The sequence below is a fragment of the Corylus avellana genome, chromosome ca11 (assembly GCF_901000735.1).
Source record: "Corylus avellana chromosome ca11, CavTom2PMs-1.0".
Taxonomy (NCBI): domain Eukaryota; kingdom Viridiplantae; phylum Streptophyta; class Magnoliopsida; order Fagales; family Betulaceae; genus Corylus; species Corylus avellana.
The window spans coordinates 19,762,493-19,786,444 of NC_081551.1; the positions used below are offsets into that span (position 1 = coordinate 19,762,493).

General features: G+C 36.5%; 3 protein-coding genes and 1 pseudogene across 4 annotated transcripts; 2 read left to right on the forward strand and 2 right to left on the reverse strand.

The window, feature by feature from the left end:
• Positions 1–929: 929 nt before the first annotated feature.
• Positions 930–4,693, reverse strand: LOC132165599 (protein phosphatase 1 regulatory inhibitor subunit PPP1R7 homolog). Of its 2 annotated transcripts, XR_009438514.1 has the most exons (7): positions 4,277–4,693; positions 3,608–3,838; positions 3,232–3,378; positions 2,933–3,075; positions 2,719–2,833; positions 1,395–1,534; positions 930–1,285 (listed from the first exon to the last, which is right to left on the reverse strand). XR_009438514.1 is itself a non-coding variant. In XM_059576230.1 (6 exons), the coding sequence occupies exons 1-6, from the start codon at positions 4,550–4,552 to the stop codon at positions 1,454–1,456; spliced, it is 993 nt and encodes a 330-aa protein (XP_059432213.1). In that variant the 5' UTR covers positions 4,553–4,693; the 3' UTR covers positions 930–1,453. The 2 variants fall into 2 exon arrangements, 1 of the variants encoding a protein (XP_059432213.1); XM_059576230.1 differs by having other exon boundaries at positions 930–1,534.
• A 216-nt stretch (positions 4,694–4,909) lies between these two features.
• Positions 4,910–5,744, forward strand: LOC132166738 (probable carboxylesterase 18; annotated as a pseudogene).
• Positions 5,745–7,594: 1,850 nt separating this feature from the next.
• Positions 7,595–18,991, forward strand: LOC132165966 (cell division cycle protein 27 homolog B). Its single transcript, XM_059576684.1, has 16 exons — positions 7,595–7,781; positions 8,400–8,472; positions 8,621–8,730; positions 9,006–9,052; positions 9,850–9,947; positions 11,848–12,152; positions 13,212–13,367; positions 14,403–14,619; positions 14,985–15,211; positions 15,346–15,411; positions 15,576–15,695; positions 15,969–16,045; positions 16,715–16,834; positions 16,978–17,197; positions 17,576–17,857; positions 18,575–18,991. Exons 1-16 carry the CDS (start codon positions 7,677–7,679, stop codon positions 18,623–18,625), a joined length of 2,274 nt encoding a protein of 757 aa, XP_059432667.1. The 5' UTR covers positions 7,595–7,676; the 3' UTR covers positions 18,626–18,991.
• A 1,348-nt stretch (positions 18,992–20,339) lies between these two features.
• LOC132166412 (lachrymatory-factor synthase-like) lies at positions 20,340–21,166 on the reverse strand. The gene is made up of 2 exons (XM_059577214.1): positions 21,060–21,166; positions 20,340–20,985 (listed from the first exon to the last, which is right to left on the reverse strand). The coding sequence occupies exon 2, from the start codon at positions 20,958–20,960 to the stop codon at positions 20,448–20,450; it is 513 nt and encodes a 170-aa protein (XP_059433197.1). The 5' UTR covers positions 20,961–20,985; positions 21,060–21,166; the 3' UTR covers positions 20,340–20,447.
• Between the last annotated feature and the right edge of the window lie 2,786 nt (positions 21,167–23,952).

Genomic DNA, 23,952 nt, shown 5'->3' on the forward strand with positions numbered 1-23,952 from the left:
CCGCAAGGTCTTATTCTTATTTTTCAGAGCTCTTATTCACCCATTTGAGACGGTGAGAACCAATACCAGACACGAATTTGGCTCATTTAGTAAAAAGTAATGCTATATACCTCATTTTTATTTTGCAAGTTACTATAATGTTAATGGGGTAGTTTCAACTAACTATTGAATTTGTCTTTTATTTTTTAACAATGGTTGGTTGAAACTATCAGGTCAACATTAAAAGATAATTGTGAGATAAAAATATAGTTTATATAATTACTTCTTGGTGAACCATCATGCTAGACAAGGACTGGTAGTGCTACTCCCGCCCCAAAGATGGACAAAATCCCTTCCAATCTTCTCAGGATGGACGCCAAACGTGGTTAACTCCAGAGGGGAAAAAAATTGTGATTGGCCAACCAAAATTTGCTGCCCTAGGTCCCTGCCCTGGAATTCTCAAGGAATAATCCACTTAGCTACAACACTGCACACTATAATCATATAGTTTATATGATTACTTCTTGGTGAAGCATCATGCTAGACAAGGACTGGTAGTGCTACTCCTGCCCCAAAGATGCACAAAATCCCTTCCAATCTTCTCAGGATGGATGCCAGACGTGGTTAACTCCAGAGGGGAAAAAAATTGTGATTGGCCAACCAAAATTTGCTGCCCTAGGTCCCTGCCCTGGAATTCTCAAGGAATAATCCACTTAGCTACAACACTGCACAAAGCCTCATCTGAAGCTTGAAGGCGGCTCACAATGCAGCCACTGTCACTAAGCAAATGCAATCCCTAGTGAGAATTTCAGCAGCAAGTTGCCCCAACTCATCCCACATCCTATTTGTATTTGAACCATTACACGCAAAACATAGACATGGTTGAAATTAGACGGTGCTGGAGGTCAAAGTAAAACCTTTTGAGATAATGGAAGGGTTAAGGCAAATCATGCATGAACTTTCAAGTCAACATTATACTTCTTTGAAGACCCCGTAAACGAAGTTTCTAATACTAATTACACCTCTATGAGTTCACAGCATTTCATCACACATCCTTCTGTAACAGGAGTAACAAAGTTGCTTAAAACGACCATAACATAGACAATTTACTTCAAAATTTAGCCAAAAAAAAGGAAACAAGGAAGAAGGTGGTCCCGAGAAAAATTAGTTAATCAAATGCCTCATAACCAAAAGAGCAGGCACGAGTCTTGAATATGCCATGCTTGATCAACATGTTCCTAGGATAAAGGGTGTTCTTCCAAAACCACTACTTGCCTTTTAAGCGACCTCCAGAACCACAGTTTGCCTGCAAGCCAGATTAGTGAACACACAGCCTATTAAGCTGAAGGCAGCAACACTCAATTATGAAGAATGGAGAGAGCAAAAATAGGAAGTAACTCATGCAGGGTTATTACTTCTGGCTGGGGCTTCTGACTACAACGGTCTTGACAAAAGCTGTAGCCACATAAACCTTTTAAGCAAACACATCAGAATCAATTTGTTGGATGTTTGGGAAGATTTGTCTGAGTGTAGCAGAATAGCTTGGAGACTTTGCCTGGAATAAAGAAGCATGATCAAATATAGAGAAATTGCAAAAGAAATATCAAATACAATTGCCAAAGTTGAAAGGACACTATAGGTTAAACATCCTTAACCATATTGAAAGAAGGATTACCCATATATCACATATACATGGCAATAAAGCAGAATCATAAGTCTAATCTATAATTAAACTAGTTTTCTTGCAATCATTAAACAAGGATCATTACAGTCTCTATCAGTTAATTAGACACCCGAGAAAATGTGATAATCTTCTATGTCTGCTTTCTATTGTACTTTCTTAAAGTCTGTGTTTTAATAAAACAAATAGGACGTGTCATTGATGACCCAACTTCCTAACATGAAATCCTAATAGGAGCGAGAAGAGTACGAGAATAGCTCTCAATATTTCTTTATTTGGTAAGTAGCTCTCAGATATTCTCGCATAACAATACCCATGATAAAGCACCACTATATTTCAGAGATGCAGACTTTTCAGCAAACCGTCAGCTGATTTATAACTCCCCAGATATGTGTGCATGGCCCCTACTGAATGCCCACTTACCATCTCTAACATTCGTGAACAGACTAATTGGTAACTTCCTCTATGTTTTCAGTAACATTGTCTCACTAGACAACTGTTAGGGAACTTGTCAAGGAGACCTATTAGGAAAATGAACATCAAACATGGGGTGCGACAATAAAGAGCAGATTATAAAGCTTAAGAGTAGATAATCTAGATGACGCAATAGAACAAAATGAAATCATAATAGGTTTCTAAGCGAAAGATGGTAACAAAAAAAGTTGCTTCATCTCACCCTTTTTACAAGGAGAAACCATGAGACAGCAAATTTATAGTAAAGGGGGTAAGAAGTCGTGCAGTGAAAACAAATCATCACACCAAAATGGAATTTGTTGATTTGAGCCGTTCTAGGAAGGGAGGAATGTCGAGAAGACTGCGGATGAAGTTAACGTTAAGTTATAATGGCCTAGAAGTGATAAAATTTATGACCCCACGTAGAGCTCAATGGTAAAAACATTTAAGACAAGGGGCTTTGCTGGTTTACATATGAATACCAGAAGGGAACAAACACGAGAATTAAGATATACTAACAGTCAGGAAGATGGCTAAGCAAAGTGGCAGAAAGCAATAGTGAAGCTTTAAAAGACTTAGGTTCTCCAAATTGTGAATAGCCATACACATGGATTATTTTCTAAGTAGATGGTGGTGAGTGTCTCTCTTGAACCGACAGCAGCCTCAGCAAGGTCTTCAAGCGATTCTATTTGGTTGTCGTTAAGCCATAGATCTTCCAACCTGTAAATAGATATCCATTCAGGTGATAAAATCACCAATAGAAGAAAAAAAAGAGAGCACAATATCGCCCACAGGATTGGGGAGGAATACTACGCATACCTCGGCAGGTTTTGAATGTCATTCACTGATGTTAGCTTGTTTGATGATACATCCAAAACTCGGAGGTTGACTAAAGATGACAGGCCTTCCATCTTAGAAATACCATTATGGCTCAAGTATAGTTCTTCCAGAGCAACGCAATCCTTGCAGAGATAATCAAAGGAAAAAAAAAAAAAAAAAAAACATGTTAGATGTGCAGTGTTTTACATAACAGAATGCCTTGAGAGTTTGCATCATTGCCTTGAGAGTTTGCATCATTGCCAAAAGATGTACTCTTTTACAACAGCAGGTTGGCATACCTCAAATCCTGTTGTAGAAGTTAAACGATTGCTTTGCAAGCTAATCTTCTTGATGCATTTCAGCCCACACAGGTTTACTACTTTGATACGATTTCGCCCCAGCCATAACTCCTGTAAATTTGTTAAGTTCTGCAAATTCTCTATTACCTGAAGTAGAAAAATATGAAGGATTTAGCCAATACTCCAATAAAGAAAAATGATACAACTTATTGTTGTTCCATCCTAGTCAATACCTCACACTTTCACATAGATACACTGACCAAAGGGTGCTCAATTAAACAACCATACTAAGGCTTACACCCAACAATTATGTGTACGCATAAACTGTTATTTTGCTTCGCATCAGAAAGATCCTTCAAGAAAGTAGAGAGCTCACCCGCAATCTGTTGGAGCCAAGTTCAAGAATTTGCAGATCATAAAAGTGGTCAATCTCCTCCATTTTAGTAACCTCATTTTTGGATACATAGAGTTCCTTGAGCGTGTTGGAGACCTTGGCCAATCCGTGCAACGAAGTGATCTCATTGAAAGAAACATCGAAAACCAAAAGCTTCTTGAATATGCTGGCGTCAGGAATTTTCGTTAGCTTATTATCTCTGAGCACCAGCTCCTGCAAAAGGAATTATAGCCTCCATGTCATTCTAGCAACTATCTACACAGTACAAGAATCAAATGAAGGATGTAGAAGAAGCATAATTTCATTCAGCCTGATAACAAAAACAAATCATCTGAGCATCCAACACACACACACATATGCCATTCAATCTTTTCTTTAATTTAAGAAATTCTGAGCTTCAAAGCCTTCAACTCATTTTTCATTTGAAACATTTTCTGACCATCCAAACAGAGCACCAAGAGAACAACACGACACACGCGCACATAGGCCAAGCATCAACAGCCCAATGAAGTACCAAAACTGGAAAGTAAAAAACCATACTATTTTCCCATATTTTCTCGGAAACCGAACAAACCGCCGAGAAAAATCACAGAAACGCGACCATCCCCCATTTTATGGTATTAAAAAAATGATAGGAAAGAGATTGAATACCTCGAGGCCTGACAATGCGTCCCAGCGAGAGATCGGCTCAACGGCGTTGTCATCGACGAGGTTTTGGCGGAGAGACAGCTTTTTGAGGTTGGAGAGTTGCCCAATCCGAGAGTCCAAGGCCGACAACCGGTTTGCCGTCAGGTCCAACTCGGTGAGACTCGGGGGCAAGTCGACCGAGTCGAGATCGTGGAGTTGGTAGCTGGTGAGGTCGAGGACTGTGGAAGAGGGGTCGTCTTCCATCATCGGATCATCCGGTGCTCGGGTCTCGTCGTCCATTGGAATCAGAAGCTACGAGGATGGAGAAAACGGAAAAGTCGAAATAGGTTGCGTTGTTCTGATTGCTCGCTTGTGGGAAAAAATGTCAAGCGAACGACATCATTGGGATTAAACGAAAGAACTTTAGCTTTTGCATGTTGGTTTGGGACTGTAGTTTTAATAAGTTGGATCTTAAAAATTTTGTTTTTAAAAATTGCATTTTTAAAATTGCTACTTATATTGACCTAAATAATTAACTAATCTTATGTAGCTTAGTTAGTGAGTTAATTTGGGGGTGTTTGGCAAAAGGGATGACCGGGGCCTAAACACTGTTTTTGTCATTTTCCTAATGTGAAATAACACTTGTGCCCTAAACAAATCCAAGATAACAAAAAGCTTTACACCAGTAATTATTTTCCTTCTCGCGACCTCTGGTTCCGAATCTACAGCCCAGCCCCCTCCCCCACTGGTGGCGATCCAAAAGACATTGTCTGCATGCGCGTCATCGTGTTCTTCCACGGCGGCGGCTACATCCTCGGCCAAGCCAACTCGATTTCTGTAGGCAAACAGGCGCGCAAGTTCGCCCGAGAGCTCCGCGCCATCGTCTTCTCCGTCAACTACCGGCTGGCGCCGGAGCATCGGTTCCCATCCCAGTACGAAGAAGGGTTCGACGCGCTGAGATTCATCGACGAAATGGACGGACGCGATCTGCCACCCAAATGCTGATCTTAACCGTTGCTTTATCGCCGGAAAAAGTGCCAGAGGGAACTTGGCCCACTTCGTAGCGGTCAGAGCCGGCGAGTACGGCTTCAAGAGGGTGAACCTCCTCGGGCTCATAGCAATACAGCCGTTTTCGGAGGAGAGGAGCGGGTCGAGTCCGAGAACCGATTATTTTGGGGCCCGACTTTGACACTGGACGGGACGGACTGGTATTTGAGAGCTTTTTTGCCGGAAGGATCGAACAGGGACCACTCGGCGGCGAATGTGTTCGGGCCGAATGCTGGTTTTTAGAATAGACTAACGTATCTCCCTGCTTCTACGTAAAACCCATGAACCCACTTTCCAAACCAAATATCACCCACCATTCCAGCCGCACAGAGTAGACTAACGACGGTCACCTCATCAACTCTAATACCCGTCGATCTCATCTCCATAAAACACCTCAATCCTTGTAGGGCACAGTTATTTCTCACCTACCCATCAATCAAGGAAGTCCAAGCAACCACATCCTTCTGCGTACTCTCACCGAACACCCGGTGTGCATCCTCCATATAACCACAATTAGCAAAAGCGGAAATCGATGAATTCCTCACAAAATGATCAAAATCAAAACCAAACTTGACAATTTGAGCATAAAGCTGAAAAGGGTCATCGTTTTTTAACTTGGAAAACGCCTTGAGAAGCAAAGGGAAAGTGTGCTTGTCCGGAAGGGCACCATATTGGCCCATTCTTGCATAGAAAGCGAGCGACATATGCGGTTGTGAGCTTGTGGAAAAAGCTCTGATCATGGTGTTCCACAGACTGGTGGTAAGTGAAGGATGGACAACAGGGTCTGGGACGCCTATTTCGGTGATTTAGGCATTTTCATGACAAAAAACTCAAAAGTGGCCAGATAAAGATAAGGGTAATATGGACAAAGTGTTGATGGTCAAAAGGTCAAAGTGAACAGGATGTAGGCCATGGCTTTTGCCAAACGAAGCCTTGGGCTTTGGGTTACTAGGAACAACTGGGAGGCATTTTGAGAATTTCAGATTTTTTGACTGGACGTACGTATGTGGGACCTTATAGACGTACGCCTGCAAATAGTACTTGAACGTACGCATGGGGGACCACATGGATGTATGCTGACTTTTGGTTGACCACGAGTTAATGCTTGTACATACGATACAGCCTTTGGACCGCTATATAAATAGTATGTGGATGTACGTCCCTATAGTACCATACGTACTTTATTTTATAGGACACCTCCTGCAGTGCCCACAGCTTTTCCTACCCTATAAATACCCCTCTCCACTTGACCCTTAAGCCTCATTATGCCCATGTTGTCATCTAAAACCCCTGCTTGAGTGATTTTGTGAGTTGTGAGAGTTTTTGGAGGATAAATAAAGATTTTTTTGAGGTTTTGCTTCAATGAAGTAATCTTCTAAGCTTAGCTTGTTTCTTACTTAATTATTATGATGTTTAAGTGTTTTTCATAGTTACCTGAGTTGGTAGAGCTTCTAGTTAAGTTGTTTTTCTCTAATATTTATTTAAGTTGGTTTAACGTTTAACCTTTGTTAAACAGATTTTCTTATGCATTGAGGTATTATTTTGAGATTGAAGGTCCTAGAAATCATTTTAGTAGCTTTAGAACCAGTTTTAGATGATAGAATGACATTTGGAACAAATGAGGTTCTACCTAAACTTTCTAAGCGGATGTACGACCTTAAGCTTAGACGTACGACCCGAAACATTCCAGGGAACACCACTTTGACTAGTCGTCCGATAGCCTCAGTTTTCATAGTCTAGGTTCATTTTAGTTAGACTTATAATTAATGATAGATATTTTTGCAATATCTGAGGTTATGGAGCCTCAAGGGAATTTTAATGTACAAACTTACATTAATGCTTGTTGTTGCTTTTTAAGCATTGCATGACTATTTTATATATATCAAATATGTATGTTTACAACTCTCATGAAATACATTTTGGACTCCTGTGAACTTTTTTTTACGAAAACGTATGTTGATAAACAAGATAATAATGAGATTTACAAAACTATGCATATCATTTTTATAGATTAGGTTTAAAGAAATTATTCTAACTCATTTTCTCCAAATTGCAGCATTATGAGGTGACAACAAGGAAATCATTCTCATATTAACATATTGAAAAAAATTATTTAAATCCAATTTGAAAGAAAATTTTGTCCATTTTAGAGCCATATTTCCTCAATCGATAATTTGAGTAGACATTATTAAAAAGCTTAAAAAAGTGAACGACGACGTTGTCTTGTACAAATATTTTATATTCCCCGATCGCTCTCACGTGCCTCTTTTTGGTTTTTGAAATTGGATGTTACACGTGCCGCCCTGATTTGAACCTAAAAGAAGCCCCCAAAACCAGAAACCCCCCTCTCTTTCTCGCTGTGAGAATCAAGGCAGCCATGGAAGCAATACTCACAGACTGCGTACAGAACAGCCTTCGTCATTTCGTATACCGAAACGCCATTTTCATCTGCGAACGCCTCTGCGCTGAGTTCCCCTCTGAGGTTCCTTTTCCTTTTTTTTTTTTTTTTTTTTTTAAAAAGATTTTAATTTTTTTTTTTAATCTTTTTTGGTATTTTCCACTTACTTTTTTACTTTCTCGCCTCTTTGTTTGGTTCCCGAGAAACCGTGCCAAAAAAAGAAGCTTATTTCTTTGAAATCTGAATGTTGTGTCTCATTAGCCAAAGGAGACATTGGCGCATATAATCAAGATTGATACTTCTCGTTATCAAAACCCTCAGTTTAATTTATTTTCTATTAATTCCTTTCTTCTGTGGTTGGTATTATGAGAAATTTGTGGGGAGGGGGTGATTTAAATGCAGCATAGAGTGCTGGATGGAGTTGCGGGTGAAATTGTAATGAACTTACTTATTCACTACCCAAAAAAGAAAGAAAAAAAAAAAACTGTAAAGTAGTGGGTGAAATTGCAAAAACTGTTCAGTGGGCTTGGTTAACTAGGACTCTATCTTGCAATTTTCGGAAGAAGACAAAGCACATTAGTTTTTAGGTTTTTTATTTAAGAATTGATTGCTGTTCATCGAGGGACACATCAATTTTTGGAATTTTCTTAATCATTCCTCTTAGTTCTTGAATTCTTGATGCTTACTTTTTGTTGTATGCAGACGAATATGCAATTATTAGCTGGCTGTTACTTGCACAACAATCAATCTTATGCCGCGTACCATATTTTGAAGGGTATGTGTCATAGTATTAATGTTTTTGCTATTTTTCAACTAATTTGTTGTTATGGTTCTTCGACGTTTCTTTATTGTGGTTGATTTTTTTTTAAAATTATCATCCATTAATCTCTCTCTCTTCTTTTTTCGTTCATTTATTTATGAAGGAATGCAAATGGCTCAGTCCCGCTACTTGTTTGCACTATCATGCTTTCAGATGGACCTTCTTAAAGAAGCCGAAGCTGCATTATGTCCTGCTAATGAGCCAGGTGCAGAGGTATTGGAGAGTAACTTGTGTACAAGCTAACTTCTTTTGATTTTGCTCTTTACAAGAAAAATATTCTTAACCATTACATTTGTTTTCTTCAAATCTGGGATTCAAACAAGTTGCATGATTTATACTTTGGTCACTGTAATCTTTTGTATGTTCCATCACTGCTATTTGTTGGTCTTTGGTTGTCTGTTTTTTATTTTTTGGGGAAGTGTCTGCTTGTTCAGTTGTTTTTTAGGATGATGATGACTTGCTTCTTGTTGTTTATCTTCTTTATGCAGATTCCAAATGGTGCAGCCGGTCATTACCTTCTAGGGATTATTTACAGGTCACTCCTTTTTTTTTGGTCAAGTAGGTTGCTATTTTATTGTCCCATATATCATTTTCTAAACTTCCAGAATTCTATTACCTGTTGCTTGAAATACATGTACAGTACAAATGAGAAACAAATAAGGTGATACAATACATTGTTTTATAAAAAAAGAAAAAAAAAAAGCAAAACAAAAAGAAATGAAAGAGACACCCTTAAAACTGGTTTCTCTCATACAGTTATATGAAGTGGATGTCTTATGAAGTGGTCTTAAACTTATTTTCAAAGTTACAAATCTATTTGCATTTTACTTGACATGATATCAGGTGAAAGAAATATATTAAATAAAGTTCTTCCCCTTCCTTCCCCAAGAATCAGACTCTCCCACTCTGTGTGTCCTTTCATGTTTCTTCGCTGATTAATTGTAGTAGAGGTACAAGGCCGCTTTTTCTTATTTTGTGTTAGCTTCTGTTCCTTAATTTGTTTCTATTACTTGCAGCTCTAGCTTATCCAAAGTCCTGGATTGAATTAGTGCTTGGACAATGTAAACTGGGTCATTAAGTGCAGTTGATTGTATTTCATTACTATGTCTTTAATCCTTTGTGCTCTATGAATTATACTTCCTTTGTCTTACGGCTAGGAAGTGAATCTGAATTTAATTCAATTCTCATCTTTGAATGTCAGAACTAACATAAAGTCTGAAATGGTTAGTTGTTATTGACGTGCATATTGCATAATTATGTGTATGTGTGTTTGTGCAATTTCTTAATTCTGAATATTAGCTTTTTATTTATTGAGATTTTATGTTGTTTTAGGTACACTGATAGAAGGAAAAGTGCTGTACATCATTTTAAGCAGGCATTATCAGTAGATCCTTTAATGTGGGCTGCATATGAGGAGCTATGTGTATTAGGTTTGTACAAAGAATTTCCACATGGTCCAAGTTCTTGAACTGCTGTGCTACCAGCGTAATTGATAATTTCACACAGCAACTGATCAGTTAATTCTCAGGGCTTAAAATGTTATGTTTAGAAATTTAAGCTGATTAAGAGCCAACTTACTTCATATGTTGAGTTTCATTTTGACTTGCTAATTAGTGGATTAAAATTCGTTTAAGTTATCATTATTAGCAGATGTTCTCCCCCTCCCCCCTTCTTATCTCATCTTTGTACGTTTTATCGTGAGAATGTAAATATCATACATATTCGGGAAACTTCACTTACCCCCCCTAAATTGCCACCCCTTTTGCAATTTCCCCCCTAAAGTTCAAAACCTCTCAATTTAGTGTATCGAACTTTTAATTTTTTTCAATATCCCTCCTCTGTTAGGATTTTCCGCTAAATCCTATTAAAATTTTACCTATTTTTTCATAGAAAAAATATTTAATTTTTTTTGCAAAGATTGAGGCATGGGTATTTTTGGAAATACCATTAAATTCAGACCATTGCAATTTTTTTTTCCTAAAATGAATGGGGGTATTTTGGGAAAAGATAATAGAAAAGTTAACGAAGGGGTGAGATTGCAAACAATTGAAAGATGGATACACTTAATTGAGAGAAATTGAACTTTAGGTGGAACATTGTAAAAGTGATGACAATAGAGGGGTTAAGTGAAGTTTTTCCTACATATTCTAATATTGGACTACGCCGCCTTGTGGATGTGTAATTTCATAATCAAAATCTGCATTTGCAGTTCAAGTTAAACTGATTCTTTAATATGTTGTCAGTTGAGTTTGATTGTTAAGGGACATAAATAATGTCCTGCATGTTGGAATGGTCGTGATCGATGCTAGTGTTGTGATCAATGCCCTTTAATTTGAAGAGCTCTTTCCTTTTTTTTTTTTTTTTTTTTTAAAAAAAGATTTATGGTGGGGAAGTTAGGTGATGATGGTAGCGCCTTTTTATTGAGACATGCGCTTTGTCCTTTATTCATGATTTCTAGTAGCTCTGATTTTCATGACCAATGCCCCAGTTGGTCCTATACATGTGACCCGCTATCAAGAAAAGAATTGCAATAAATAAATGATGGTGTGCAATATCGGTTAGCCATAGACCCCCAGTTACTAGATCTAATCCTCCACGAAAAGTAATAAATTCTGCATATTTTTACCCATTTAAGGTATTATTATCGCTTAGCGCTTGTGCTAAGGTTAAAAATGGGGTTGCTCCCTCAGCAAAACTGGGATAAAGTTGAGCCAAAAGATTTTTCAAATTTCTAGTTATAATGATTTCCTAGTTCTTTTCGCTAATTCTAGTTAGGTGTTTCCTTTTGTATACTTCTTGTGTACTTAAGGGCGCCTTACACTTTAAATGATATTTGTCGATTACTTATCGAAAAAAATTTCTATCTGACCATGATCATGTAATTAGAAATATGATCCATTTACATCCCCACTTATTTACCATGTCTGTGTCTGTATTTTAGTTCCCTTTGCTGACTTGGCTTTTATTCAAAGTATATGCAGCTGTTGCCACAACAAGGCATAGGATAATGTCCTTTTAGAATGATGAAGTTTGAGACTTTGGAAGTTAATTAAGCCATAGTTATAAGGGCCGCAATGATATTTGTCGATTACTTATAAAAAAAAAGTTATAAGAGCCGGATTAATTCTTAATAAGGTTTGTAGTAAATGTATTCTATGTTAGGGATATGACTGCAGTTACTTATCAAAAAAAAAAAAAAAAGGATATGACTGCAGTTGCTGCTATTTTTTTAGTGAACAATGCTCACGCAATTGAGGTATATAGTTTGGGGCTTGATCTTGTACTTTTGATCCATATTTAATCAAGGCCTTTCTTTTTTGATAATTTTAGGCGCTGCTGAAGAAGCAACTGCAGTTTTTGGTGAAGCAGCTGCTTTTTGCTTACAAAAGCAGTACTTACCCCATGGATTAGCTTCCCAAAGCTTGAACATGCCAAATGAGGATCGTAGCTCAGTTTCTGCTAGGAACTTTGTTCCAGGCCCAGATGATGCCAGTCCAAGGCAGTTGAAACACATGCAAGGCAATAACCTAAGAGATATTCCTGGAAATTATCATGGAGCAGCTGCTGTTCAGCCTTTAAATGGCAGTTCATCAAACATATCATTCTATAATACTCCTTCACCAATGGTTTCACAGGTATCTTACTTTAAATTACACCTCATAATGTTATATCACAAGTGAGTAGTTAATATAGCATAGTTGGGCTCAAACTCATAGGCTTAAGCTTTTGAGTTGAGTGGTGTCCCAACTTGTTATATTATGGCTTGACTGAAAAACTCCCTAAAGTCTCAATCTCTCTAATAGTTTCTTATATAAGAGGATGTATCTTTAATTTTTGACGATGCTATCTAAGAATTTTTGGAAGTTCCAGGTGATACTTTTGTTCCAAAGACATTTGTTTTGTCTGTCCTGTGGTTTATATTCTATACTTTTTTTTGTCTAAGAGACCAGATTTTGGCCTTTTCCATGTGTGGTGGTTTTAAAAGTTCACAGAATTATTAGTGCTGAGTAGGTAGGATCTCTTTACTTTACATGGGTTTTTAGTTCTTTAACAATAAAGATGTGGGCTCAGGTCTCAGCCTGAACTAGGAAATTCCGAATTTTCAGGTGACACTATGGTGGCAAAGACATTGCCTTTTTTTTTTTTTTTTTTTGGGCTTTATGGCTTATGTACTTGAACTCTATATTTGGCTTATGTACTTGAACTCTATATTTGGCTGCACACCCCTAAGGTTTTCGGGTCTGGATTTTGTAATCCCTACTATGCAGTTCCCACATTTCGTAAGTTCCCTCATAATTCTTGTTTTTAGAATATGTTCAGAGTTCTCTTTATATAATTATATCTTCTCCCAGGAGTAAGCCTTTATCTCATTCCTTTTAGCGTCTTCTCAATCTTATGCTAGTGAAATGCAAGTTTCTCTAGTGTAGTTGCTTTAATTTTCATGTAGGCTATACCTAACTTTTATATGAGAAGTTCTGCACTCATAATCCTTTTTGATGCTGCTCATAAATCCCATGGTAGTAAAAATATGGAGATTTGCCACTGCTTTTGCACCTTTAGCTTATGGACATGATTTGTGCAACAATATTTTGTTTCTTTAGCAAATGTATTGAATTATCTACATCTTCGTTAATTTCTATTTCCTTTTTACTGTAAAGATCAATCAGTGCTCTTAGATCCTCTATGTTTCACAGTTGTCAGGTGTTGCTCCACCACCTTTGTGCAGAAATGCGCAGCCAAATGGTCCAAACCCAAGTATACTCGGTGCTGATAGCTCTCCAAGGTCAACCGTGAACTCTACTATTCAAGCCCCTCGAAGAAAGTTTGTGGATGAAGGAAAATTACGGAAGGTTATAGATTTGTATATTCATGCTCTTTATTTTTTTAATTTGTAAGAGGGAATAAGGAACAGAGAATGGAGTCTTTCAACTGGAATTGCTCATCTCTCAACTGTAATCTGGGCTGATATATAAAACTAATGTATATTCATTCAAAGCGCAAAGTGGGAGTGTAGAGATAAAAGCATAATTACACGTAGCACCACTTTGATGTATCACCTCTTTTGGTCAGAATATAGTGATAATACCGTTATGCAGTAATTCCTTATTATAAATTTCACAATTTAAATTGTTATGTGTCCATTTGTAGAGCATTTGTTTTAACAAATTACTTGGTCAGATTTTCAGAGTGCATATATTGTGCATGAAACTAGGAAGCCTATATGAGTTGTTTGTAACTTGTCAGGAGACTGTATGTGTCTTTTGAATAAGTAACTGAGCAGGGACTCTCAGCTTTAGATACACCATACACGTTGGCTAGAAAAGCTAAGTTTGAATTGTTTTTGCTATCAGTTTGTTTGATTTGTTAAATTTTTTCTATGTGAAGTTGTGAGCTTTCAGAGCTGGCACTAATCTATTAGTTTGCCTTTTAAGATCATTTTGTGGTTTGGTTCTGCCTTTTTTTTAAGGCTATTCAGTAGTTTTTGCTTTTCCTTGCCTTTTTTGGGTACAAAATTCAGCTCACACTAACGTTGTTTTTCTTTTTGGCTGATGCGGCCTTCAGTTCATTACATAGGTTCATACTTTAATCTGTAGGTTTAACTTGTCTACACATCTTATGGCATCTTTCTGCCCGATCTTAATAATTTGGTGGGGCGTGGTTGTTCTTGTTTTTGTGTTGAAGCTGACGTGACATTTTCATTTTGTTCATTAAGTGATTGGAGCCTGTCTTATTAACCACGTTTCTTGCAGTAATTTTTTCTATTGCTTGCTTGGTATATCCATGTAGACCTTGTTTGTGGGAGGAGTATTCTTCATTTTTAGATCTTTTTGATGCACAATTTGAAATCTTCCCCCTTAAAATTATTTTGTTTCCTTTGTTTCCAGATTTCTGGGAGGTTATTTTCTGATTCTGGCCCTCGACGAAGTACAAGGCTTTCTGGAGATTCAGGGGCCAACACAAATGTGAGCGCCACAATGGTTGTTGGAAATGGAACTAGCAACGCTTCTAAATATCTTGGCGGTTCCAAGCTGAGCTCTATGGCATTTCGTGCTGTGACAGTTCGTAAGGGTCAGTCATGGACAAATGAAAATATTGATGAAGGTAAAGAATCTCTTCTATCTTATACTAATTCAGTTAAATTATACTATCATATGAGGATTGAAAACTGTAAAAATGATGATCTGTCACTGATATTCCTTACTATTAATTGTTCACTACCACTTGGTTAATGATAAAAGGACTTGATTGCAACTAAAGCTATAATAGTTATCTAAGCCACGTGTGAACTCAAATTAAACTGCATTATGGATCCAAGATTTCTTTCTTATAGATTACACATGATGACTTCCAATATGTTAATGTGAGCTTGGCCAGAACCCGAAGTCAAATTTTTTTATTATGCTATATTTCTGCCCAATTGCTAATGAATTGACGCTCTATAAGCTTTCAAATTTTATTTCATATAGGGATACGCAATGAGACTTTTGATGATTCTCGTTCAAATACCACATTGACAACTTCTAGTTCATCTCCCTCTGGTGATACTAGATCCCTTGAACAAGAAGGAGCAACTATTCCAATTAGTGCAGCTATTATGAATGGCTCAAGAGTCATTAGCGGTGCTTCAGAAATAATGGGCCTTTTGAGAACTCTTGGGGAAGGCTACAGACTTTCCTGCATGTACAGGTGCCAGGTATTAAATGATTATTCTTGAATAAATGAAATATAATTTTTATTTAAATAGAACAAAAAAGAAGATTTGTTTGGAAGATGATTTTGTATTTCCTGTCTCATGCTTAATTGTTTGATTGGTTCTGGGCTGTACAGGAAGCACTGGATGTATATCTTAAGCTTCCACAGAAGCAGTATAACACAGGCTGGGTGCTTTCCCAGGTAGTTTGGTTTTTCAAAATTCTGTTCTTAACGCTTTTCTGGATTTTATACCTTTTCCCCATCTATCAATGAACTGGTTTATTTACATGCTATCGATCTGTAAATGACTCTTCTGCTAGAGCAGTAGAATCTCTGAAATACATTCGTTCATGTGTTAAATGCAGGTTGGAAAAGCATATTTTGAACTGGTAGATTATTCAGAAGCAGATTGGGCCTTCACTCTTGCCCGCCAGGCATCCCCTTACAGTTTAGAAGGAATGGATATGTATTCTACAGTTCTTTATGTGAGTTCCCGTTATATTGTCCTTGAAAAAATTCTTTGTTTTTCCCCAGGATGCAATCTGAAAATAAACTCCCTTAGCTGGGTAACTTCAGTGAACTTAAGCTAACCACAAAATGGGGGCTTAAAGTCATTGTTATTCTACTTATTATGTCATAACTACTCTTAACTTCAAGTATACTCTTAATATATTTTCTTGCATTTATGATACTGGATGTGTGCAGTAAAAGTTTCTCCCTTTATTGCTTCACTGACAGTTATTCTATCTCTATTGCAGCATTTGAAGGAAGATATGAAGTTAAGTTACCTGGCTCAAGAACTTATATCAACTGACCGCTTAGCTCCTCAATCTTGGTAGCGTTATCAATCTTTCCTCAAATAACACAGTGCATTCTAGTCTTAGTTTTCTTATAAAACTGCTTAGCATTAGAATTCTGCGAGTGACCTTTTATTACTCCTATTTTGCATCCTCAGAGCTGTTTCTCCATCACTTTTTTTTTTTTTACTTTAATCTTGTGTTTAAAGTTGAGCTGCAATATGCAGTACAATCTTTAATTATCTCGTCTTAATGAACATGGATTTTAGTTTTTTCCTCACTCTTGTGGCATTTATCTTCCCCTGAAAAGTACTATTATTATTATTCTCTATTAAACTCTGAAATCTTGAGTTATGCAGACTCATATTTATAGAAGTATAAATTGTTCCTGCCTACCTGTTCAGGGGAAGGAAGGAAAGGTTTTTTTTGGCATTTATCTTTCAGTTTGCCTTATGAGCTGTGTTTGTTTCTGCCCTCCTGTTAAATGGTTGTAATTGTGATGGCTACTCATAGCAGTTCAGTGATTTTTGGTTTTTTGGCATTAATTACCTACTTTACACATCGCTAGGAATGTGTCTTTGCAAATTTGAGGGTCAAAAGGCTGTGAAGCTCTTAGATTCTTGTTTTTGATGGCTGTATTAGGACTTGTTAGTTGTTATTATCTGCATTATTATTTCTTATATGTTTCCTTTTGAATGGACATGCAGGTGTGCTATGGGAAATTGCTATAGCTTGCAGAAAGACCATGAAACTGCTCTGAGAAATTTCCAGCGATCCGTTCAACTTAATCCGAGATTTGCATATGCACACACTCTTTGTGGTCATGAGTATGGCAGTCTCTTTTCCCACCCTGATTTAACCCATAAAATTGAATAGCTACTAGAGTGAATTTATCCATTGGTGGTTAATTCTTACTTTTTATTATTTCAGCTAGGTATTTATGATCTTGCAATTGCATCCTTATCTGCAGATATGTAGCTTTGGAGGATTTTGAGAATGGAATTAAGAGCTACCAGAGTGCACTTCAGGTTGACGCAAGACATTATAACTCCTGGTATGGGCTTGGAATGATATATCTCCGCCAAGAGAAGTATGAGTTTTCAGAGCATCACTTCCGGATGGCTTTCCAGATAAATCCATGTTCTTCTGTTATAATGTGTTATCTTGGCACAGCTTTGCATGCCTTAAAGGTTTGGTCTCTTGCTATAATGATTCCAATATTGTAGCTTCAAGAAGCATATTGTCTTTGAAAACTCTCTTAGGTTCTGTTCGGGTTTGCGATTTCAAAAAGTGCAATTTGAAATCACAATTTTAAAAGCACAGTTAAGTGTTTAGTAAAATTGTGGTCTGGCCTTTAATATTGCAGATTAGCTTTTAAAATAGCATGTTTTTAAAAACACACCCCTTCCCTTGCCTTCTAAACATAGTTTTTTCTATATTTTCTAACCACAATTTTTTAAAAACGCATTTTCAAGCAATTGCGATTTGGTTTAAAATCACATTTATGGGATGGCTTTCAAAATCACAGTCCTAAATGCACTTTTAATTGTGTTTCTATCATCCGACAGAGAGATGACGAAGCCTTGGTGATCATGGAGAACGCTATTTTAGCCGATAAGAAGAATCCTCTTCCCATGTATCAGAAGGCTAATATACTAGTTAGCTTGGAAAATTTTGATCAAGCCCTAGAAGTCCTGGAGGAGCTTAAAGAGTATATCCCTCGTGAAAGCAGTGTGTTTGCTTTGATGGGTAACATTTATAAGCGGCGTAATATGCATGAAAAAGCAATGCTTCATTTTGGTCTTGCTTTGGATTTGAAACCACCTGCGACAGATATTGCTGCCATTAAGGTGATCAACTTATTTCGTAGTTATCTTATTGCCTTTAAAATTGGATATTATTATTGCAATGCACCTTCAGTTTCCAGAATTCTGTAAATTTCCACATAAGAAAATATGATTCTTTCTTTTTGAGGATCGGGGGAGTTTAAATGAGTGGGCACAGTTCACTATATTCCATATCAAATATCTTTGGAATACATTCATCAAGGTTTTAATTTGTAAACCAAGCTTTATAGCCTAGCAGTATTAGTGTGGGCCTTGTAGAGTTGGGGATTCTTCTATCATAAGTTTAAAAGGGTTTAAAGCTTCAATTATCCCACAAAAATAGTGAAGAGAGCGGGCAGGGTCCCACCTATGAAGTTAAAGCCATAACCAGCCTCTTTTGTTATGTACAACCTTTGTTTTAAGGGTGGGGCTGCTGTTCCTCCGCCTGATCTGCCATTTCCAAATCTTTCTTTCCCATCCATTCAATTTAATGCAGGCCTTCTCAATTCTTGTGATTCTCAGCCCCTTTTTCTCATTATTACAAACAAGTTTGCCATTCAGTTTTGTCATGAGATTAGTTATGCATCTTTTAGCTTCCTCTTTTTTTTTTCTTTTTTTTTTTTTGTGAAAAAATAAAAGCATTTATTTTAAGTCCGATTACTGCACAAATAGATTGCATTTTTCTTTTTCTTTTGTTGTAAATGTTTGCTATGTTCACTCATTCTTCTAATCTTATGACAGTCTGCCATTGAGAAGTTGCATGTGCCGGATGAACTAGAAGAGGAGTTGTAGATCTAGTTGCTTTGACAGGCAGAATATGAGAATGATCTAATTCGGCTCAGATCATTTAGCCCCAAGGAGTTTGGCCTGCTTGTGCTTTCGATGGATGATGAATAAAATGGCTTGATGCTTGGGACCCCTTCTAGTTGGCAGATCATGTGAAGTGGCCTCATTTCTGTCGGTGATTCACAAACTAACAGAGGATGATGTAACAAAGGTATTTAAAGCTCTCTCATATACAGTGGTATCATGATTGATGCCAAAGAAAAAGTCTTGTATCATTACTCTGTATTTACTTGTTCATAGTTGCAGTTGACTCACCAATCCCTCGAGTGATACTTGGGCTCAATATTCCATATTATTTCCTTCTCTTGTTGATCGTGGGCTGCTAATCTGCTTCCACTCCTTCTGCACCCGTCAGTGATTTACTTTTTTATTTCAAAATTGTGGGACTTGAATTACACGTGCATGTAAAAAGTCTTTTAATTATACAAAAGGTGGGGTTGGGCAACACCAACAAAGATATCATTACAAACATGGCAATACAGAAAAAATTAAAAGATTTGTAAATGAATCAAATAAATGACCGGGTCAAGTAGTTACGTGGTGTATGGGCATAGAAACGGGTTGCCAAAAACGGTAGTTTTTTAGGCAGTATAATGAAAGTTATTTAGAGAAATGCCTACTGCAACGACAAGAGAACTTGATGGTTATGACAGGGAGGATAACATTAGTAATGACTAGACCAAAGCCGATGTTAGAGGAGCCTCATTGCCATGTCTCATTTGGATTTGGAAGTCTTTGTAGGCAGAAGGAGTACCAGCTATGAAGATCTAAAGAAAAAGGTAAGAGGGGAGCTGGGGCGGTGAGTGAATTACAAATGTGGTAGATGAAGTAGAGGCTGACAACGATGATAGAGTGGCAAATGGGCAGATGAGGGAAGGGATGTACGTAAATTTGGCAAAAAAAAAAAAACCCTCTTTCCTCGTCTTCTGTCTGCATTCAGGGACGATAGAAAATTTCATTCACTACAAAAACCTTAGAATTATGGACATTTTTAATGTGACATTTTAAGGCAAAAAAAAAAAAAAGCGTCTCTACTTAATTAGGGATGCTCAAATAGTGACATTTTGCAAATATTCCTAAGTATAATGATTAAAATTAAAATTAGGAACGTTTAAATAGTGAAAATGTCCCTAAAAGGGGACATGGCAATAGTGTGCACATCACCTTTTTGAAAGGTGACGTTTTGCACTGTTTAATTGTCCATTCTCTTTAAAAATTAAAAAAAAAAATTCCCAAAAAAAAATTATTATTATTTTTTAAAATAAAATAAATTCAAATATATATATATATATTAAAAAAAAAAAAGTGGTGCGTGTGAGTGATAGAGGATAAATTTTGAAGTTTTTGGATGTGGATGGTTGTTATAAACGCTTCAAGTGCCAAAATTTTTAAAATTAGGGATGTTTGAACAGTAACTTACTGTTCACACATCCTTATTCAGTAACACAATTCACACGTCTCTATTTACGTGTGAATAGGGACGTGTGAACAGTACATCCTATTTTTTTGAATATGAACGTTTAAACAGTAAAACGCCTCAAATTAGTAACGTTTTCAAAAACGTCCCTATTCCAAACATTACTAATTAGGCTTTTTTTTTTTTTTTGATAGTGATTGCGAAACAATTCACTCACATACAGCTCAGGATTACTCAACAATCTCCAAATCAAGCAAGGGGCATGTTAATAATGATAGCGCAGAAAATGAAAACAGCAAAACCAAAAGCAACAATAACAACTACGAAAGCACGAGTAGTACTACAAATTAATTATGGTTTCTGATTTGTGCTTGCATGGAGATGAAGAAGAGCTTCTTCCATTCTCTTTGCCATGACCTGCAAACCCGATCCGATAAAAACGCTCAAATCCTCCGGCATCCACCCTTCCACCGGTTCAACTTCATACCACCAATGAATACTACACCCTTGTTCATTGGGAACCACTTTTACGGTCGATACGTAGGAGTTGAACCCAACATTTCCATCAACAATGGAATAGCTAAAAGTGAGCTCTGTTGGGTCAATGGACAGCAGCTTCTGCTTCGTCCAGTTCATAATTTGTTCGCCATTATTAACTGGGGTTTTGAAGCCAGCACAGTAGCGGACGCACCCAGGTTGTCCATTGATGCCTTCAACAGCAAGGCAAGTTGTGAGAGTTGGGAACCATTTGTTGAGGCCGAAGAAGTCTTCCAAAAGAGGCCACACTTGCTCTGCTTTGGGACCTGCTAGCTCTTCACTAGCCTTGCCTTTCCATTTACTTATTTGCTGCTCATCATTAGCCATTTGGATCGGACCGGCGACGAAATTCCTGCAAAATAATGAAGATGTCGTTAGAAAACCGCCAAACTCGGAGGACCAGGAGCACTCCGACACCCAAGTTACCTCTTTTATCTCTTTTTCCTCCTTAAAGAGAGTTGGGAACCACTTGTATATACCTAATTCGAAATCACACCATATATATTGTAATAAAAGTGACCCTTTAAATAGAGGTTTCAGCATAATATGCACCATGCATGTAAGATATTTTCTTGTGAACATTGTCCACCACATGATGTATGTGGTCGATCCTTTCCTCGTACCATGTTACAATCGAAAAGGGTCCTCCAATTTCCAATTTTCCCTATCACATGACGTGGATCATCATGATATATATATATATATATTGTGAATACGGTCTTGTGAGATTTATTTTACACTGGAGTACTAAAGTTTTCTACATATCATGATATGTTATGATTGAGTTTTTTTTTTTTTTTTTTTTTGGTGAGTTGTTATGATTGAGGTTCGAGTTGTCGATTGTGGTGTTTGATTGCACAAACCTGTACATGATATAAAACGTGGACCAACTAGTGGTGAAGGAAAAAAAGATTAGTTTCATTTGTACTATCACTATAAAAGGATTAGTTAATTTGAAACTTCGATATAATCACTTATAAATTCCGGTTTCAGATAGCAAGTTAACACTCATGAATTTTTTTATAAATTACATACTTTATGTGGGCTACTTATCTGTCTAATATAGAACTAAAGTTAACACTCATGAGTTTCTTTATAAATTATATATTTTATGTGAACTACTTATCTTTTTAATACAAGACCAAAGTATTATAAGTAAGAAATCCATTAAAGAATTGGAATCGATGGCACATATGACCAAAAATAGCGGAGGTGTTTGAGTGTCTAGGGTAAAGAATCTTGATAAGAGATAGGAAAGAAATTGATTGACTTGATATATAATATAGGTGACATGAGTTTTGAATTTTTTGTGAGTAAAACGTGAAAAAAATGTTTGGCAAGGGGAAAAAAGACATTTGACTTTTCAAGGAAGAAGGACAAGAAAGACTCGGCAAACATAACTTTTTGAGAGGTATTTGGAAAAAAACGTTTTGATGTGATGTAAAGGTGATAGCAATTTTAAATTTTTTTGAGTGTTTTGTTTTGAAAGTTAGTTGTTAATATTTTTATTTTTTTGATAGAAAAAATAAAATGAAGGTGTTAGGTAACGGTCTATTTTGAAAAGGAAACAAATATAATAAAATAAAAATATAAAAAACGAGCATCAATAAAAATAAAAAATAAAAAAGATCTAATATAATATTCTAAAAACAACATTAATTTCAGGTGTGCACTTAGGGTTTGTTTAGAATTGCATTTGAGGAGCTAAAAAATGCGTTTAACACTTAAAAAGTCTGTTTGAAGAAAGAAAATATTCGTTTGGATAAAAAATTAAAAGGTGTTGAATTAAGGATTCAAAAAGTCTAAAAATAGTCAAAACGCACTTTTGACAAAAATTTAAAAATAAAATTTTTGTAAAAAAAAAACATATTTTAACTTAAAAATTCTATTTCTCAAATATAATCTCAATCAGGCTCTTATAAGATAACTTTACCATGATAAAATGATACATGATATGCAAACTCACTGACTTGTTGGTATAACAGAGGAGGAAAAGGAAAAGAAAAAGAAAAGGGGGAAAAAAGAGAGAATATATATATATATATACTATGCTCTTGACTTTTCCAGATGCGATGATGAAATTGGTGGCCCTAATTCAACAAATTGCTCTTTAATTTCTTCAAAAGAGGGACGGTGAGGACAATCAATTACTATGAAGATGATTATCGCTTAGAGAAATTGATTTATTTTCTTCCTTGGTCCTTTTTTTTATTCTCTCAATTTTCAAAATATCGTCGGATATTTGGGGTCGGGAGAGAATGTACATATATATAGCTCCTCTCTATTGCTTATATGCTGGATTTACTTCTAGTTTGAAAACATCCATTTATCAGTGATATTAATATTAATTTTCGGGAAAATTTTACTTCTGTTTTTCTTTGGTTAAATACTATTTTCAGTACTTATAGTTTATACCAAAATCAAATAGCCACCTAGATTTTTAAAAATACCATAAATGGTACCTGAGGTAAGCTAATAAACTCACTTAGTACCCCTGTCAAGATTCTGTTAAGTTTTTTAATGAAACGCCACATCACCTTTATACGTGGACATCACGTGGCATGGTACTTGAATTTTTGGATACCACATCATATATATATATATTTTTTAAGGGGAAACTTCACTTACCCTCTATAAACTTTTGCGCATTTTGCAAACACCCTCAACGTTCAAAATCTCCCACTTTGGTGTAGCCAACTTTGATTTCCTTCCACTTTCTCCCTTCCGTTATGATTTTCTGTTAGATCCTAACGGAGGGGTGTGAAATTTCTAAAATACCCTTAGTTTTTATTTTAAAAAAAAAAACTCTTGACCCATGGGTTCACTGGTGGATCTAACCTACCCGTATTGTGACCCACGGGTCATAATTTAAAAAAAAAAAAAAAAAAAAAAAAGACGGTCGGTGGGTGGGTCACTTGAGACTTTTTTTTTTTGTAATATAATAATTATAATAATAATTTTTTATTTATAAATAAGGGTACATTTGGAATTTTTAAAATTTTTAAGGATATAAAGGTCTTTTACTTATTTCACCATTTGATTTGACTGCAATATCTAATGGTAAGGAGTATTTGGAACAAAACGAAAGTTCAATACACTAAAGTGAGAGATTTTGAATGTTGAGAGAGTGTTTGTAAAAGACACGAAAGTTCATAGGGTAAGTGAAGTTTCATCTTTTTTTTAATAAAAAAATCCCCTTTTTTTTGGGCCAAACCCTCAAAATTTTTTTTTTGAGGTTTTGGCTCTAGGGGGTGGCCGAACCACCCCCTTGGCCCCAAGGGGGTCGTTCGACCACTCTAGCGGTTTTTTTTTTTTTTGG

Coding starts and splice junctions, on each gene's coding strand:
- LOC132165966 (XM_059576684.1), top strand. CDS start 7,677: ATGGAAGCAATACTCACAGACTGCGTACAGAACAGCCTTCGTCATTTC. Junction 9,053..9,849: donor CTTCTAGGGATTATTTACAG/GTCACTCCTTTT, acceptor ATGTTGTTTTAG/GTACACTGATAGAAGGAAAA. Junction 13,368..14,402: donor ATGAAGGAAAATTACGGAAG/GTTATAGATTTG, acceptor CTTTGTTTCCAG/ATTTCTGGGAGGTTATTTTC.
- LOC132166412 (XM_059577214.1), bottom strand. CDS start 20,960: ATGGCTAATGATGAGCAGCAAATAAGTAAATGGAAAGGCAAGGCTAGT.
- LOC132165599 (XM_059576230.1), bottom strand. CDS start 4,552: ATGGACGACGAGACCCGAGCACCGGATGATCCGATGATGGAAGACGAC. Junction 3,076..3,231: donor CTTCTACAACAGGATTTGAG/GTATGCCAACCT, acceptor TATCTCTGCAAG/GATTGCGTTGCTCTGGAAGA. Junction 1,535..2,718: donor ACTTAGAAAATAATCCATGT/GTATGGCTATTC, acceptor TCTTTATTCCAG/GCAAAGTCTCCAAGCTATTC.